The sequence below is a fragment of the Equus przewalskii genome, chromosome 8 (assembly GCF_037783145.1).
Source record: "Equus przewalskii isolate Varuska chromosome 8, EquPr2, whole genome shotgun sequence".
NCBI lineage: Eukaryota > Metazoa > Chordata > Mammalia > Perissodactyla > Equidae > Equus > Equus przewalskii.
In genome coordinates, this window is record NC_091838.1 from 83,567,403 (window position 1) to 83,586,384 (window position 18,982).

Sequence of the window (18,982 nt, forward strand, 5' to 3'; positions counted from 1 at the left end):
AGGCAACCCCGGCACTTCCACTCCCAGTGGGCAGGCTGAGCTCCTCGTGGCTGGGTGGGTGCAGGCACCTGACTCGGGGTCATCATCCCACGCCAGCTACTTGTCACTACCCGGCCTTACACTGTCCCGAAGCTCTCAGGGAGGAAGGACTAATGACACAGGACTGGGCATCAGAGACACACCAGTCAGGCAGGTCCCACCACAGGAAGGACCTGTGCTGACCACAGGGGCCACTTGGGGAACCCGGGCCCCTCCTCAAGGATGTGAGTGGGCACAGCAAGCTGGGGCCCGCGCACCAGGCGACGCTGATCCGGGGGTCCAGGTAGTTGAGCTTGGACGTGCCCAGGGCCACCTGCTTGCTCTCCTCCTTGTCCGTGGCCTGTGTGCTCAGTCTCATGAGCTGCTCCTCCAGCTTCTCCAGCAGCCTCTCCCTCTTCTCCAGGAAGCTGGCAAGAGAAGGACGGGCTGCAGGTCCCCACGGGGGCACCTGCCCACGCACTCCCTGGGTGTGGGCCGGGCCCCGGGGAGGCCTGCATTACAACAGACAGCCCTCCCTCAGCAGAAAGGAGGCGGGAGAGGGGAGCTCTGTGGAAATGTGAACCACGACAGACATGGGAAAAGGGGCAAAGGGTGACAACCAGTATGAGAGAGCCTTTCCCGTTCAGAAAAACGCTGAGCCCTCACTCCCACCTTTTTACAGAAAAGCAGGTTTCTCCAGACAGGCACCCTCTTCCCCTCCCCACACGCCTCACCCAGGACTCTGGGTAAGACGATGCCCAGGCAGGGTGGGGGCGGGCAACCTGCCGACGGCCATGAGGCCACCAGTGCCATGAAGTTTAACCCCTGCCCTTCTCCCAGGAGTGCACACTTCAAATCCACCTGGACACGTGCGGAATGACTCACGACCAAGAGGGAGTGCTGCCGCCAAAGGCCGAGCCGGCCAACCGCGGGGCAGCCTGAACAGCAAGCACTCATCCCGGAGCCGCCGAGACGCGTGAGCCACAGGTCCGGGTGCTGCTCTGACACAGCTGCCGGGCGCACACGGACACCAATGTACAAACAGTGGGTGCGACTTATGGGGAAAAGGGGGGCGGGGGAGGGAGGACGACGGGCATGCACACGTCCGGGCTTTCCGGAAGACACAGAAAGTCCCCAGCCACCCCGGGGGAACTGGAGGTCAGCGTGGATGACAGCCTTATTTTTCATTATTATGAATACTCCACGGTCTGATCACTTGACATTTCTTACACACAGCCCCCGTGTTAAAAATGCCCCTCTGCAGCCAAGGACACTTGTCACAATGAGGAAACGTTCGCACGCCTAGAACCACAGCCATTGGGAATAAAGGGACACATCGCTGGAGAGGGATGGCGAGGGGGCTCTGAACAACCGCGTGCCCACAAACCAGACGACCCCGTGAAGTGAACAAAGAACCAGGACACAAACCACCAAAACGGACGCAAGAAGAATGGAAAACGTGCACAAGCCTCTAACAAGTACAGCGATCGATCACCTCCCACGGGGACAGCCCAGGGCCAGAGGACGTCACCAGGGAACTCTACCATGCATTTAAAGAAGAGTACCACCAATTCTTCACACACTTCCACAGAAGGGAAGAGGAGGGAACCCGTCCCACCTCACTCTGAGACCAGCGTTACCCTCACACTAAAACCAAAGACGTCACAAGAAACCACACACCATTATCCTTTTTACACACAGAAGCAAAAATCCTCAACACAATCAAACCAAATTCAGCAATATATAAAAAAGATTCTACAGAATGATCAAACAGGATTTATCCCAGGGATGCAAGGACGGCTGGACACCTGAAGATCAGCTCATGCGACAGACCCCCTCAACAGGGAGATAAAACATGGTCGTCTCCACAGACGCAGAGAAAGCATCTGACAAAACCCAACACCCTTCCACGAAAACCCACACCTGACGGCCTAGGGAGAGAGCAAACGCCCCCACAGATGCAGGGCGTCTAAGAAAGGCTGCGGCTGCCACGGTCCTCGGTGCGGAGAGCGAAGCTCTGGCCTAGAAGCAGGAAGAAGACGGGGCTGTCCACTCATGTCACTAGTACTCGACACCGTGCTGGAGAGTCCAGCCAAAGCAATCAGGCAAGGAAAAGAAACAGCATCCAACTGGAAAAGAAGGAGTAAACTATCTCTATTTGCAGATAACATGATCTTAAAAATCCTACAGACTCCGCTAAAAAACTACTAGCGCTAGTAAATGAGGTCAGCAGGCTGCAGGACACAAGATCAGAAAACATCAGCTGTACTCCTTGCGCACAGTGTGGAGGAGAGTTCACACAGCAGGCCCGCCCGTCCTCGGACAGGCCTGCTTCCAAGGCTGGATCTCGGGGGTCCCATGGCCCCCACTGAGGTGGCTCACTGAGCCTGACGTGCGCATACAAACATGCTCTGCGCTGCGCTCCCGCTCTCCTCGCCGGGGTCTGGAAGTTAGGGATGTGCTGGGCAGAGGCAGCCTAGGTGACCAGCCCCCGTGACAGCCCCGGGCACCAAGTCTCCAATAAGCTTCTCTGGTGGACATTTCACACGTGTCGTCACAGCTTGCTGGTAAGAGAAATGGCACCCGCCCTGTGTGACACCACGGGCTCGTGCGCTGCCTCCGTCTGCTGGCGCTCTCTGTGCCCTTTCGCTCCACTAAGCCACGGCTGTGACTGCCGAGCCCGGTGAGTCCTGCGGAATCCCTGAACCCAGAAGTGGTCTGGGGTTCAGTTCGTGTCAAAGTGTGACTCGCTGGCACTGACTGGCGGAGCCATGGCAAGAGGCTCGTCTGACAAGGAAGGAGGCCTGGGTGTCCATGGAGTCATCCGTGATGAAACGGCAGCTGGGCTGCTGTCTGCTCTGAGAGTCAAAGCTCCCTGAGGAATCTGGAAACGACAGCTCCAACCCCAGGAGGGTGGGCTCACACCCTCGGGCTGCTTTGGGCCACAGTGGCTAAAGAGAGGGAAAAACGACAGCCCAGCTCAGGCCTCGGGTTTCTGTTCTCCTCCAGGTGGGAGAAAGGGTCCCAAATTCCCAAGAGTGAGCTTTGGATGGGCCAAAAATGTTAAAAGTTTGCATCGCTCTCCCCTCCCAGTGGGAGAAAAAAAGGCTGGATCCGGAACGGAGTTCTAGAGACGGCTGCTTGGGCCCATCCCAGCTGGGATCCTCTCGGCAGCTGCCCTGTACGCTTAAGCCTGACAAGTCGAGAACTGCCAGGGGCTGAGGAAACCTGCAGCAAGAAAGAAACGGGGGGTGTGGTAATGGCTTCGTATTTTGTGGCTATTGCGTCGGGATGTTTAGTAAAAAACAGATATAATACGTTAAATGCTTGTAATTTTATAAATGCTAGATGGATCATCCCAACCAGAAAAGGTACAAGAAAAAGCGACAGTGGACACAGCAGCCTTGCCTTGCAGCTGGCGGGAGGGTTAGAATTACAACTCTAAGGGGGCTGCCCCAGGGCCAAGTGGTTAAGTTCGTGCGCTCCGCTTCGGCGGCCCAGGGTTTCACCAGTTCAAATCCTGGGCACGGACATGGCACTGCTTGTCAAGCCATGCTGAGGCGGCATCCCACATGCCACAACTAGAAGGACCCACAACTAAAAATACACAACTATGTACAGGTGGGATTTGGGGAGAAAAAGGAAAAATAAAATCTTTAAAAAAAAAAAGAATTTCAACTCTGAGTACTGGAGACACACTGAGTCTCTGTCGGTGATGGTTTTTACTACGGTTTAGCCTATCAGAGTCTCTGGGGAAAGAGAGACACCGCGAAGAAGAGGCTCGCCCCAGACGAGACGGCTCTGGAGTCTGAATCGCTGGGTGGAGGGCACTGCTCATGGCTCTTGTGAGGTGAGACGTCTCAGACCCCGAGGCTGCTTTCTGGCCTGATGTGTATTTTTGAGCAGGCCTATTTCTAACCTCCAGACGGACAAGGTAATGAGGGCACAGGGAAGCCTTGTCACTTGGACTTGCAGCACCTCCGCTTTGGGGCTGCAGAAGGAAAGCCGCTGGTCCCCTTGGAATCGTGAATTCAGAGACACATGGTCTGGACCGGGTTCTGAGCAAAAACCCGACCCCGTGAGCTACGGGAGTTTCAGCCTCAGCACAGGGGAGCTGGACCGAAGGCTCCAGGACCAGGCCTCAGACCCAGGGACTCCTGCGGATTCAGGACAGCTCTGCGTAGGGCCCTAAACTGGGCAGACATCATGGCTGTGGCTGGACCAGCAGGGTCACCTGCAGATGCCCCCGTGATGAAGCCTGTTTGCTGACGGGGCCATCGGAAATCAAGCGCGACTGTGGTGCACTTCTGACACCGGGAGGGCACATCACAGGGACAGTCACACACCCCCAGGGATGTCTCGAGGCTCGTCCTGAGACCTGGCGGTCAGCGCAGTCTGCAGCGGTGGGGGCAGGGCCGGACTCCACGCTCCTAGGTGCCCGGTGCTCACACCCAGCGGGGCAGGCAGATGTGGGATGCAGCTCATGTGATCTCGGCTGCTCGCAGGATCAGCAGGAGCAAACAAACCCACACTCTTGGACGTTACATAAACCCACTTAGAACTTGCACGACAATCCAGGAGTCCGTCCTGCCCAATCGCTGGATATGGGGTCTTTCTGGCTCAGGTATACAGAAACACTTTTCTGTGGAAATGCTTTCAATCTCTCATACACAAAACCCAGACAAAAGGTCTCAGGGAGGAATAAGGATAAGTGAAGAAATGTAAAGTCACGATGACTGAATGTGAACACTGATTTTGTAACCACGAAGGAAAACCCCCTAAAATCCTGGTGCCTGCAGGGGTTGGGGGGCAGCAGTAATGATCTCTGAAATCAGAAAGGTGCAGCTGAGGCATCTGAACTGCCCGGAGCACCTGGGGTGCTGGGAGAGGACTCGGGAGCTGGCACCTGGCGTGCCCGGGCCCACTGCCGGGTGTTCTTGCCCTATAATCAATGTGAGCGGTCCTGGGGATCCTCCTAGTGGATCACTGAACCAGGGATGGTCCTGGAGACTTCCAACAAAGCTAGCAATGAGCAATCCAAACGAAATTAAGAAAACAATTCCATTTAGAACAGCAGCAAACAATAAAACACTTACAGAATAAATTTAACCAAAGAAAGGTGCAAAACTTATACTCTACAACTTTGTTGAAAGAAACTAAAGCACTAAATATCTAAAGGACATCCTAGTGTTCACAGAGCGGGAGGCTCGATCTACAGAGTCAACGCAACCCCTATCAGAGCCCGTGCTGGCTTCCCGGCAGAAAGTGACAAGCTGAGCCTACAATTCATGTGGAACTTCAAGGGCCCCTGAATAGCCAAAACAGTCTGTAAAGAGGAAAACAAAATTGGACGGCTCACACTTCCCCATTTCAAAACTTACAGCACCCAAGACTCAGTGGTACCAGCACCAGCACAGACGTGAACATGAACGGAACTGAGAGTCCAGAAAGAAACCCAAACACCTCCAACCAACTGATCTTCCGCAGGGAGCCGGGGCCACTCAGTGGGGAAAACAGTCTTTCAGCAAATGGTGCTGGGACAGCAAGAGATCCACATGCAAAAGAACGAAGGTGGACCCCTACCTCACACCAGGTATAAACCTTAACTCAAGATGGATAACGACCTAAATGTAAGAGCTAAAACTCTAACACTCTTATGAGAAAACTTAGGAATACACCACAGGACCTTGGGTCAGGCAAAGCTTTATCAGACAGAGCACTAAAGAATAGCAACAACAAAAAAATAAATTGCACTCACCAAAATTTAAAAATTTTGTGCTTCCAAGGACTCCACCAAGAAAGTGAAAAGACAACCCACAGGACGGGAGAAAGTATTTTCAAATCACATATTTGAAAAGGGACTTGTAGCAGGAATAAATAATGAGCTTTTACAACCCAACAGTAAAAAGATGATGAACTGGAAAATGGGCAAAGGACCTGGAGAGACATTCCTCCAGAGACGACGTACAAATAGCCAATAAGCATGTGGAAGATGCTCCATCTCCTCAGCCTTCAGGGAGACGCAAACCACCCACAATGAGAGCCCACCTCCCGCCCAACAAGGGACTAAGTAAAGTGCTGGCGAGGAGGAGAAACCAGAAGCTCACACCCCGTGGTGAGAACGCAGAATGCACAGCTGCTGTGGAAGCCAGCCTGGGGCCTTCTGAAAATGTCCAACCTGGAGGTGTCAAGTGACCCAGCAACTCCGCTCCCAGGGAGGTGCCAAACAGAAACACACAGAAACAAACACCTGAGTGCTCACAGCAGCCTTACCCACAAAAGCCAAGAAGTGGAGACCACGCAAATATCCAGCAACTGATGGACGGACAGACAACACGCCGTCTATCGAGACAAGAGAACGAATATCGGCAACAAGGAGTGAGGCCAACGCGCACTACAGCGTGGATGAACCTTCACAACGTTCTGCTGCCTCAAAGAAGCCAGACACAGAGTCCACGTATGGCACACCTCCACCTGTGTGCAATGTCCAGGAGCCGGGGGAGGGCAGTGGGGGAGGGCAGTGGGGGGAGTGCTCAGGACATGAGGCTTGCTTCTGAGGTGACGGAAATGTTCTAAAATCCATGCTGATGATGGTTGCACAACTCTGTGAATGCGCCAAAACCACTTGTACAGAGCAAGCAGGTGAACCGGCTGTCACAAAAATCACATCTCAACCAAGCCGCTAACAGAGCCAGCAGCACCGGGCCGGAGCTCGCCTGCGCCAAGCACGGGGGCGAGCCCACTGCTGACGGGGCATGGTGGAGGCCGGGCCACGCTTCTCCTCGGGCACTTCCGTAGCCTCACTTCTTTGCACAAATAACATGGTCTGTATTTTTAAAAATCACAAAGTAATGACTGAAAAGAAACCCACAGAATTGGCAAGAGGAAAAACTAAAGCTCCCGGCCAGCCCTGACTCAACGGCCTGCGCCCTCAGGACACTCACCTTCTGGACCTGTCGTCCCCTCTGCATTTGTGGCCGGCCCGAGCCTGCTTCAGCTCCGCCTTGGCCTCCGCCACCTGCTTCTTCTTCGCCTCAATCTGCAGAGGAAGAGGGCCCCGTCGGGGCTGCTCCCGTCCCTACCTGGCCCAGCCCCAGGGACCACCATCCACAACCTGCTGGCCCCTACGCCCTGAAAGGGCCCAGCTGAGCAGGCCCTGAATCCCCACGGGCACCTGCTTGCCTAGTAGGGGTACTGGAGGGCCGACCCTGACCAGTCACTCTGTGGCCAGGGGACAGGGTAAGGAGAAGGCCCTAAATGTACCACCTGCTCCAGCGAGACCCTAGCCCCTGCTCCACTGACCTCCTTCCTGGACTAGAGGCCTTTCTGCACCAGAGGCCGAGCCAGGACAGCCTCTGGAGCCCCTAGGCAGTTCTCCCCTCAGAGAAGCCAACACCTGGCCCTGGGCAGCCCTGATTGGCCTGGAACCCCTCTGCTGGCCACGTGGCCCTGGCCTGTGAACAAGGCATTTGGGAGGGCAGGGCAGGGGGAGCCTGGCGATGGAGCCCGCAGTGGCTGGCACCCAGAGGCCCTCCCACGGTGAGCTGCCGCGTCAACTGCATGCCTTCAACTGGAGATTCTGCATCGACTTCTCGAAGGTCTTGGGAGTTGCCCGCTGATGGTTGCAGAGAATGGCCACAGCTCGGTTTGCTCGGTTGTAAGACAGAATCTTCGCAGCTACACTGTCTTCAGCTGAAAAACAGGAGAGTTTGTTACAAAGTAGTGGCCACAGGACAACACTTCATGTGAGAGTCCTTCCCCTCACTGAGGACCTTGACTCTGTGGACAAGACTGAGCGTCAGGGGTAGGCAACCTGTCCAAGGGGCCCACAGACCAGGAGCACAGCTGGGGACCACCACCACAGGGGAGTCAGGACAGCACCCAGGAGCCTCCAGCGGAGGCCCAGAGACAGGCTGAGCTTGGACAGCCGGGCAGTAGGTCAGAAGCTGGCGGGGAGAGGGTTCCAACACACGATGGGGACGTGCAGAGCTGGGCAGGGTCTTCAAAACCGACTCTGCTGAGAAGCAGACGATAGATGGGGCGAAGCCTAACTGTGTGGCTGTGGGGTTGACGCATTGAAGAAGGGGGTGCTGAGCAGAGGTGGCCCCCAGAGAGGCCGCTGGCCAGAGCCAGGAGCAGTGGGCCCTGCAGGTAAGACACATCCTATAGAAGATGTCTGGGGTCCTGAAGGCCACTCACAGCTCAGACGAGCACTTCCCTGACCTCTGACTCCATCCAAACCTGGAGTGTCCCCTGGGGCCAGGTGGTCTCTACTCCTCCCCTGGACACCGGCCACACAGCACCAGCCCATGACCAGGGCCTGTTCTCCCCAGAACAGGTGGGGCCAAGCTCACCTCTGGTCAGGGCTCGCAGCTGCTCCTGCAAGGTGACGCTGGCATTGTAGGTGCGGAACACTTTGGCAGTCAGGCCGTCCATCAAGTCCTGAAGGTGCTTGTTGAGGCTAGTAGTCTAAACACGGGGGAAGAAAGGTGGGTCTAGGGATGTGGTTTCCTCTGGGGACAGTTTCTAACATTCTTCCCAGCCTCCCTGCCTTGTGCTTCCAGAAGGAAGAAATGATGGGGGATTTTAGCTGGTGATTAGGACAAGGAGACCCTCAACCTTCTTGAGCAAAATGACATGCTAACTCGGTGCTCACACTCTTCCCATCTCATCAGACCGGCCGTTCTGGACACGAGCAGGCCGTGCAGCACTGGCAGTCCCTGGGTCACCCCCATCAACACTGCTTTTGAAAACACACAGACTTACGGTCAGTCTGTCAAAGAGGTCGTCCCCACGGCTCTTGTTCTCCATAAACAGCTGCAAATTCTTGTACACCTGGGACACAAAGAAGACCTTCAGCCCAACAGAGCCTTTAAAAAGGCTCACATGTGCAAAAGAGAGAAACAGCCTGTTCTGGAGGAAACAGAAGAATTAAATGAAGGACCTAAAGGGACATCTGCGCGACTAGAATCTGGAGACCAGCGACGGGTTTTCTTTTAGGAAGGTGGTCTGAACGCGCGACCTCTCCCGTGGGCCACTCAGTACATCTCAGTGCTGTGGTCACGAGACTGGCGCTGTCTCTCCCTCCCCACGCCCCTGGCTCCTTCCTCCAACATCAAAGCTGGGCTTCCTCCAGGCGACCCTGAGTCCAGGGCCTGTGCTGGTGACATGGTCAGACTCACTTGATACCACAGGGCCTCAGGGGACCTTCATGGAAGGCCCTTTTGTCCCATTTCCCTCTACCGGCCACTTCCAAGAGAGGGAACTCACGCCCTCGCGAAGAGGCAGTCCTACTGGGAGAAGCTCTGCGCAGGCCGTGCGCACGCTGCACACCCTCACTTTTTTCAGTCCCTCTGGGGGCGGGCAAACATCCTCACGGTTCACATCGGCCTAGACCCTGTCTCTTCAGCCAGCTATGCTGCTCACCACCACTGGGGACATCCCATGCAGCTCCAAATATGCCTCACTTGGCTGGACACCAGGCGACCAGCTACAAAGTGACCGAGACAGCCCTCACGCTCAGCAGACATGGCAGGAGGCCCAGGCACCATGTCCTCCAGCTCTCCCAACCACCAGCAGAGGTGGCAGACTTGCGAGTGGGATTAGTGGCTTATAAAAGAGACCCCCAGAGCGCTCCCTCGCTCTCCCACCATGTGAGGACACAGAGAGAAGGCACGGCTATGAGCCGGGAAGGGGGCCCTCACAGGACACGGCCAGGCCGGCCCCCGATCTCAGGCTCCAGCCTCCAGAACGTGAGAAATAAATCCTGCTGTCTGTGAGGCACCCAGTTTGTGGTGTTTTGCCTTGCAGCCCGAATGGAGGCACGGTGTGAGGACCTTCTGTTAGGAAACCTGCCTCAGTACCATCTTACACGGTCGCCTGATACCCCGTGTGCAGACAGACCTGACTCCCCTCCCGCTTTGACTCCTCTCCAACGTGGCCCTGAGCCTCTCTTCCCCTAGCCTGTCGCCATCCTACTCGGTATTGACCAAGAACAGATTCCAGAGCCGCCCGCTCAGAGGCCCTGGCACGCAGGGCTCTGCTGGATCACTGCCTCCCAAGCAGCTGCGTCCCTGCCGCCCTCGACTGTCTCCCCACACCTCCCACTCCGTTCTCAGGTGGCCCAGCCCCGGCTGCTGTGTGTGCTTGTAAGGTGCCGGCGCCAGGGCTGGGTCTCTTCTGTGTTGCTACAGCATGGTGCCCACCCAGACAGGAGCCAGGGCGACTGCCACTCTCGGGAACACCATTCCAGGAGGAGAGGATATTCCCCAAATTCCAATTTCTCTTCATTCAAATCCCTCTGCAGACCAGAAACTTACCCATCCTTCCAGACCTCATCCCTCCCCCCACCAACGTGGGCCAGCCCAGGCGCTGCGGGCTCGGTGGTCAGCCAGCAGGCTCGACCCCTGGACCACATCGTTTAGAGAGGAGACCGGGGGCACCACAGGATACCACAGTGAGCTGCATGGCCCCGGGCCAGGAGACCCTTCACAGGTGTACTGGGGTGAACAGTGTCCCCCCCAAATTCATGTCCTTCCCAGGGCCTCAGAATATGACCTTCTTCAGAAATAGGGGTCTTTGGAGATGTAATTAGTTAAGATGAGGTCACAGTGGGGTAGGGTGGGCCCTAAATCCAACATGACTGTGTCCTTGTAAGAAGAGGAGAAACACAGACACACAGAGAGAAGACGGCCACGTCATTGCACACCCAGAGACTGGAGTGATGCAGCCACAGACTGGAGAGATGCAGCCACGAGCCAAGATGCCAAGGATGGACAACCACCTCCAGACACCAGGGGAGAATGGAAGGATTCTCCCCAGAGTCTCAGAGAGCACGTGACCCTGCCAACACCCTGGTCTCGGGACCCTGGCCTCCAGAGCTGCGTGTTGTGGTACCTGTTCCGGGGGCCCTGGCTAACGCAAACACCAGAAGAGCGAATGACGAAGCTGACGCCTAGAGAGAGGGGTCTAGTTCAGCCTATGTTGGCGTTCACACCTAACCCGAGTGTACCACCCAGAGGATCACAACGAGGAGAAAGCCCCTCCATCCTAGACGAGCCTCTCACACACAGCAGGCCTTGCCTCCAAGCAGGACAGATCTGGCAAACAGGCCGTGTGCTCCTGCTGCGTGTCTCTCACACTCCCTGAAGACTTGAAGAGAAAAACGAGAAGAAGGTCCAGAGCTAAAGGGCGAATACAGAGGTACAAGACTGCTTCCCTCCCTGAACCCGGCCGCTGAGCGCACGCGGGCACTCACAGGCTTCTCCACGGGCACTCTGTTGTAGTAGCGGATCGAGTCCTTTCCCAGGAAGTCCAATTCCACAACGTGCTGGCAGCCGTCGGCCTCTGGGTACAGCTGGATGTGCTCCACGCGGAGGGAGCAACAACCCACCGTGTCTGCCGTCTCACCCTCTTCCTTCTCATTCCCGGCTCTCAGCGCCAGCTGGTCAGGGGTGGGCCCAGTCAGGGGTGTGGTGTGTGTACACAGGCACGCGCACATGCGGGCACACACGAGCAGGCACACACACGCCCCTCTATCAGCCCAAGGTTACAGCTCAGGACACGAAGTCCCGCTGTCCCCACAGCTGCCCAACCACCTGGGTCTTTGTGACTGGAGCGTCTGTATGCACAGCAGCCGAGAAGCCAGGGGCCACCGCACCTTATCGATGAAATAAAGGGCCACCGCGCACTGCCTCTTCTTCATTTCTCGAGACTTCCAATCTGCCCGATACTGAGAACGGATCTCATCCACAACCCCTTTCAAGCGTCGAGCTACTTCATACTTTTGCCAATCTTTCTCCCCCTAAACAAAGAGAGTAAGTAGCACAAGAAACCCTGTGAGATAAGGAGACACCATCGGCTCCACCCCCGAATCCACGGAGACCCCCCGACCCTCCCGTCTGCAGCTTTGCTGGGCAGGGGCAGTGCTGGCGAGCAGAGTCTAAACTCAGCAAAATTTAGCATGAACGTAAATTTTAGCATGAACGCGACCACTAAGCACAGTATGACTTCAAAATTGGCTCGTTAATTCCTACCAATTTCAGGGAAATCCTTGCCAAAGGCTAGAGAAGGTGTCGGTCTCCTCATCCACCCTCCTGAGTGGACACCGAGCTCTGGAGCCCAGGAGGGGCTCCCTGGGAGGGAGGCGCCGCCAGCCGTCCTCACCTTCAGCTTCGAGCTTGGGTTCAGCATGACGTACTTGATGGAGTTCTGGATGTTCTCCGTCCACGACGCCAGCCACGTGACCGTGTTATCAGAGCGCACCTCCTTCCACTGGTGACCTGCTGGGGGCTTGGGTATCTTTGAGTCCCTGCAGCAGAAGTGACCCAAACGTAAGAATTTCAAGACCTTGTTCTCTGAAATATGAGCAAAATGACCCTCTCTGGGTGACTGCTGGCACCCAGCCACACGGCCACGGCGGCCCAGGGCAGGTCTCGGCCTGAGTCTCAGCTCCGGGCCGCCCGCCCAGCTCCCCAGCCCTCGCCCCCCACTGCTGCCTCCGCCGCTTCTTTCAGCTCCCTCATCGCGGGAGTGTGACGGCTCACTCAGAGCCTGCCATGTAATGCAGCTGCCCACTGCCCCTGTGGAGACAGGACGGCATCCCCAAGAGGCCTCAGGTGTCCCCAGGAGCCTCAGCAGCTCTGGAGGGACACCAGCTGCTGCCAGGCTCCTCACAGCACTGGCCTGTGGGGAGCCCTCTGCCTGGGCCTGCCCCTCACCCCACGCCACCTGCAGCTAACGTAATAGAAACTACCAACAGAGTGCGTGATCCACCCTGTACTTGCTAGAACTTTCTTCCAGTAAGTTCGAAACCGTCACACGTTATTGGACTACCCTAAAAATCTGAAATATGGAAAAAAAACGTTGCAAATAGGACAAACTTTCTTGGTGGGGTAAAATCTCAAGCATGCGGTGGAGCAATGAGGGTCAGTCAACGCACAGGCTGCAGCAGAACTCATCAGCTGGCAGGAAAGGGGGCCCTGCCCCCAGCTCACAGAGCCAGCTGGAGGCGTGGGGTTACAGTGACACACCTGCCATGTACCCCACTCTCCCAGAGGCATGCGAACGGCCCGAAGCATCCAGGTTCCGGCGCTCCCCTCCGGGCCGTGTCCTGCAGCGCCCCCCACACCTGCTGCAGTTGATGGTCACGTCCTCTGGCAGGATTCTCCTCTTCAGCATCCCCATCTTGGGGTGGTCACCGCGGCCCCGGAACAACCCGGGGGGCTCCGTCTTGAAATTTCCTATTTTTTCTCGGTGCCCATCTAGAGTACAGTAGCCAAACTCTTGCTGAAGCTTTTCTGCCTCTTCTTTTAACTTCTGAATTAACAAAATAGTACATAGACATTAGTGGTGAAGAGACAGAACAAACCTAAATGCCATGTGGTTACCCCAGGACTTGGTCCCACTTTTGGGGGGTTAGGCAGACTCGTCAAAGTCCCTTTGCTCTCCACAGGAGCCTGGGAGGGCCCAGCGAGGACAGCCTAGAGCGCAGAGCAGGGTACCCTGGTGCCACACCCTCACACCCACAGCCGTCCTGAATCCACTGTCATCACTGAGGGTAAATATTTATCCCACTGTTTCCCACAGCGGGCTTATTGTCACCCGTGCTCTGGGAACACTGAAGTACTTCTTAAACCGATTTAGAGACACATAACTCGAAAGCGATAGAACAGAATGATTGAGGCCCCTGAACTCCATCTTCTCAGGGGACCCTCGTCTAGAAGAACCCCATAGGAAACAGCTTTATGAGATGATGCGGTCGTTTATTCAGCCTGCACGTGAGGCCACGTGCACACCAGCAACCCCGCGCCCTAAGGCCCCAGGAGCCTGACTGGGCCTGGAGCGGCTGCTCGGGGCCCACGCAGTCTGACCTGTTTCTCCTCCCTGGACAGGGCTTTCCGGGCTGCAGTCTTGTCCACAAAGTATCTGTGGATCTCTGTGAAGTCACACTTGTCCAGGTGCTTGATGATTTTCCTCTCTTCTGCTGTCATTTCCTGCACCAAAACCACAGATGTACACACTTTCATCACCTAAAGCAGGCATGTTCATGATTGGAATGCCGACATCACTCACGTGGGTGTCAGGGACCCTTTCCCAACCTCCCCCCCCAGCTAGGGGCCCATTCCACAGGGACAGTCGTGACATCCCAGGAGGAGGAGGAACGGACTCTGGGCAGACAGCGCCAAGGCCACCCCACTGAACTAACAGCCTCCACAGCCATCCCACCAAGAGCGGCTTTTCAGGCAAGAGGGCAGGTGGTGAGCCAAGGTCCTGAGCTTCCTCCTGGTGGCTTTCTGAGCTGGCCCACATGGCCTCCTCTGAAGAACAGCCCCCACCCAGGCTGCATGTGGACTGTGGACACGTGGACAGGACTGACGGCGTCCCTCACTCACTATTCAGGTCCTGCCCACTTTGCACCACTGTTACACAGATGTATTGCAGACCTGCATCTGTGCACCTCTGCCTTCATCGCTGTCAGTGACTGAAAGAAGCACTGACAGAAGAACAAAGCTAGACAACCAGCACAACCAGACTCAAGCCTTCCCCCAGAGCTGCAGGCACGAGGGCAGTGTGGTGCTGGCATCGAGGCCGAGGAGCAGAGTCCAGACAGACCCAGGTGTGGACGGACAGGAAAGCAGGGCCTTCAACAAGCGGTGCGGGACCGTAAGACACCACATGCAGAGAAGGCGCTCCGGGCTGCACCTCACAGCAACCCAAATCAGCTCAGGTGTTGACCTAAGTGCACACAAACCTACAATAAAAACTGAAACTTTAAAACTTCAAGAAAACAGCTCAGAAAAACCTCTGCGGTCTCAGGTTAAGGCAAAGGTTCCTCGACATGACACCAAAACACAATTTACTACAAAAAAGAATACATGAGACTTCCCAACATTTAAAACTCCTGACCTTCAAAAGACACTGTTAAGAAAATGAAAACATAAGCCACAGACTGGAAGAAAATATTCACAAATCATATCTTTGATCAAACACTGCTAAACTGAACTGACCAATGAAACTTTTCTCTTCATCCAAAGAGAGAAGGTGAGACGGCCACAGACTGCGGGACAAGATTCACACTCCATGCATCTGACAGAGAACCTGCATCCAGAAGACATCACGAAAAACTCCTACAGACCAGTAAGGAATATGCCAGCAACTCAATTTTTTAATGAACATAAGTTCACAAAAGGAAATGGGAAAATAAGCACACAAGAAGATGCCCCCATCTCTGGTCATTAGGGAAAAGCAAGGTCAAGCCACAGTGAGACCACCGCGCTCCCCAGCCTGGTTGACACCGCAGGCCCTCTGCAACCCCGCACACATGCTGAGAATGCACGTGGACAGGCGCGGGGGAACACTGCATGGCGCTTTCCAGTACAGCCAGACACAGACAGCCTGTGACCCAGCCTCCCACCCTTGGTCCCTGCGAAGAGGTCAGTGCTCGAGTCCACACAACGACCTGGGCCAGAATGTCCTTGGCAGCTTCCCTTGTGACAACCAAAACCCAGAAAGGACCCAGATGCCCGACGATGGAGAAATGGACACGTGGTGTGTGTGCCCACAGTGGAGCACGCCAGCAACAGCCAGCACCCTGGGATGGACTGCGCTGGTGTCACGCTGAAAGAGGTCCTGGGAAGGGCCTTGGAGCGTTCTGCCATTCTCTGTGTGGAGTCCCAAGGGTGCATGCACATGGGAAACTCGATTGAGCTGTTTGCCAAGATTAGTGCAGACTCATGCCTAACTCAATTTTCTAAAATAAGAAAACAGCCTTAACATAGCACCTTATCTTCAAAGAACTTCCTGCCAAATGTTTGTTTCCTGAGGGCCAGAAGGTGCCACTGCTGGCCTCCTGCCATCTCTCCTTCTGAGAGCCATCCCTGTCCTTGCAGCTGTACCTGGGGCAAGGTCAAGACAAATCTGGCTCGCTCCCTCTGCCTGCCTCTCCAGCGGCTCCTGAGAGAGGAGAGGCCGGGCAGGGCAATGTCGACAGAGCACTAGGCCATCTGAGAAAAGAGGGTGGCCAGCAAGAGCTCAGTCAGGCCACAAGAGGCAGCAGCTGACGGCACCTGGCCCTGGTGTGGGGTCCAGGACAGCTGTCGCGCTGCCCACAGCACGTACCTTCCGCCAGTCACTGAAGAAATTATTTTGGAAAACTTCTTTTGTTGTATATTCATGATCCAACATTTTCCCATAAAACGTGGCAACCTCCTCGGCTGCTAAGCTCAACTTCACGGGCTTTCCTGGGGACATGAGAAGATGTGCTGATGTAGGAGCCACCCTGCCCCACGCCCAGCCTGCATAACTCTGCTCTTTTAAATCACACTGTATTACATATTGAACCAAGAGCAAGGCATTCTAGTTTTTTTTTTTTTTTTTTTAAAGATTTTATTTTTTCCTTTTTCTCCCCAAAGCCCCCCGGTACATAGTTGTGTATTCTTCGTTGTGGGTTCTTCTAGTTGTGGCATGTGGGACGCTGCCTCAGCGTGGTCTGATGAGCAGTGCCATGTCCGCGCCCAGGATTCGAACTAACGAAACACTGGGCCGCCTGCAGCGGAGCGCGCGAACTTAACCACTCGGCCACGGGGCCAGCCCCGGCATTCTAGTTTTTTAAAGCTCAGAAGCACATTCTAAATTTAAAAAGATTGGTGCCCCTGTGTCTGGGTGGCCACTGTAAGCATCCTCGAGTAGGTGCTGGAGCTTTGCGTTCTGCGGCCACCATTATTCACATTCTTCCTGCTGTAACATTTTATTTTGCTACCACACTTACATGGAAACTTATGGTTCAAGAACAATTTTAAAGATTTCATTTTTCCTTTTTCTCCCCAAAGCCCCTCGGTACATAGTTGTATATTTTAGTTGTGGGTCCTTCTAGTCGTGGCATGTGGGACACCGCCTCAGTGTGGCCTGATGAGTGGTGCCATGTCCGCGCCCAGGATCCAAACCGGCGAAACCCTGGGCCACCACAGCGGAGCGCGCGAACTTAACCACTCGGCCAGGGGGCTGGCCCCCTGCGATTTTAAAACACACAAATTTCCACATAATTATAAGCAAAATAAAAGTTAGTCTTCAAAGTAGAAAACATGAATAACTGTAGGTGTTGTGACCTTTTACACATCTTCACCTCTTTGCCCAACTATTTTCTACATTTTATTCTAAAATCAGCAGGGATTAAAGAGGCGTGCCAACGACGAACAGGCGGTTAAGCAGCGGGAACGTAACTGTGGGGGTGGGGTATTCATCATGAAGCTCCTCCAACTTTCCTGTATGTCTGAAAATTTTCATAACAATATGTTGGAAAACTACATATGCATTAGTTTGGTAATAAGGAAAAAGGCATTCATGATAAAACAGCAAAGTTCCTCCCCAAACTAGCTTCTCAGGAGGACGGAGGACACTATGAGCAGCCACGGCCCAAGGGGCTCGGCTCCCCGTCCTCTGACCTGCAAACACGCCTTCCCTCCGGGGCTGGGCCGGCGCAGGCCAGCCTTGGCTCCCACTTCCTTCCCATCTGGTGGAGGCAGGCTCTCATGGAGCAGGAGAGGCAGAGGGGCAGCAGGCCGCGGCAAAGGGCTGCTCCAGGCACAGAGCTGGTGCAGCGAGGCCCTTGGGTTGCCTGCCGCAGCGCTGTTCCCACAAGGTGCCCACGCAGCAGTGACAGCACAGCCTGTCATGGAATTTACAGTCAAGCTCAGAGAAACAGATTCTAAGCCAAAAAGTACATCAACCAAGTTGCAGTAAGCAAGGAAAAAATGTGGCTGAGTCCTGGCTGAGCATCTACTGAGGACATGCCTGTGAGCGTGACTGGGCAGGAGCCCACGGGAGGTCACACGATTCTCCAGGTGCTAAGTGCTCCCAGAGCCCCAGCCATAGAGGGAGGCCTCCCTGCATGGCCGCCTTGCAGGAGGGGGACTTGCCAGCAGTCAGGGCGAGCCTGGAGGGGGCTGCACAGGAAGCAGAGGAGCGGCGTGGCCAGGTTGGCCCACGCACAGACAGGGCGACTGCAGGTATCATGGGGGCTTGTGTGTGCGTATACATGCATGGGTGTATGCGCCTGCACATGGGTGCCTGCATGGGGGCACACCTACGTGTGTGTGCGCACAGGCACGCATTTGCACATGAGTGCATGTGCCCATGTGCACACAGGTGCTGCCGAGGGCCTGGTCTGACCCAGGAGAGGAGGTCTGTCTTCAGGACTGCTCTAGCAGAGACGCAGAAAGTGGGCTGAAACAGGTAAAACCAGCAGCACAGGACCAGGCAAGAGCTCCTGCCACAGTGAGATGGCGAGCACGAGGGCCAAGGCAGCGGTGGAGAAAAGGGCCCACTGACCCCAAGCCCTCGGGAGGAGTCGGACAAGTCCCACATTCTGACCCCCAGGGTGGCTCAGCGCTCACAGCCCTGCAGTACCCAGCCCAGTTTCTCATGAAGGAGCAGAAACTGGGACCCTGTGAGCAGCACAGTCCAAACAGCCAGGACGCAGAAACCTGGCCACGCCCAGAGGGCCAGTCTAGGACACAGCCCACACCAGCCTGGGGCACAGCAGGAAGGCAGGTGACAGAACTGGGGGACAGCGCACACCCCACCACACTTGGCCCACCGTGCGCCCAACGTGTGTCCCCTCCAACTGCCAACTACCTGTACACACCAGCGGTCTCTGAGAGGGTGCCAGGCTGCAGGTGCCCGAGAGAGCGAGGGAGGCTCTGAATCCCAGACCCAGCAGTGGCCTCTCCTGGAGCCTAAGCAAAGGTCCAGCGCATCTCCCAGGGGCCGACCGTCTGACCGACGAGGAGTGCTGCCAGCACGGGGCGGCCCAACGCCAACTCCATAACCCTCCCCCAGGGGATGCAGGCGGAGCGCCAGCAGGCGGAGCAGCACAGGCCAGAGGCAGCTCTCTGTCTGCTCCAGGTCACCGGACACCACACTGCCTTCGCCCGCAGGCGCATGCGCTCCCCTCAGGTCACTGGGG

General features: G+C 55.7%; 1 protein-coding gene across 10 annotated transcripts in view; it reads right to left on the reverse strand.

Annotated features, from left to right (window-relative positions):
* Nucleotides 1–18,982, reverse strand: part of TOP1MT (DNA topoisomerase I mitochondrial) — a 35,917-nt gene that overhangs the window by 3,366 nt on the left and 13,569 nt on the right. For 4 of the 10 annotated variants that reach the window (XR_011543537.1, XR_011543535.1, XR_011543538.1 and 1 more), the window contains 12 exons: nucleotides 16,138–16,259; nucleotides 13,890–14,012; nucleotides 13,148–13,335; nucleotides 12,184–12,328; nucleotides 11,678–11,821; nucleotides 11,276–11,461; nucleotides 8,785–8,853; nucleotides 8,373–8,487; nucleotides 7,583–7,710; nucleotides 6,963–7,057; nucleotides 2,421–3,246; nucleotides 297–446 (listed from right to left, as the gene is read on the reverse strand). Coding sequence is in view for 6 of the 10 variants with exons in the window: in XM_070632125.1 (XP_070488226.1) it covers nucleotides 297–446; nucleotides 6,963–7,057; nucleotides 7,583–7,710; nucleotides 8,373–8,487; nucleotides 8,785–8,853; nucleotides 11,276–11,461; nucleotides 11,678–11,821; nucleotides 12,184–12,328; nucleotides 13,148–13,335; nucleotides 13,890–14,012; nucleotides 16,138–16,259 (1,465 nt within the window). In the remaining 4 variants the exon portion in view is untranslated. Of the gene's footprint in view, nucleotides 1–296; nucleotides 447–2,420; nucleotides 3,247–6,962; nucleotides 7,058–7,582; nucleotides 7,711–8,372; nucleotides 8,488–8,784; nucleotides 8,854–11,275; nucleotides 11,462–11,677; nucleotides 11,822–12,183; nucleotides 12,329–13,147; nucleotides 13,336–13,889; nucleotides 14,013–16,137; nucleotides 16,260–18,651; nucleotides 18,969–18,982 lie in introns of those variants that run through there. The other 6 variants (XM_070632125.1, XM_070632126.1, XM_008542886.2 and 3 more) reach the window with 3 other exon arrangements.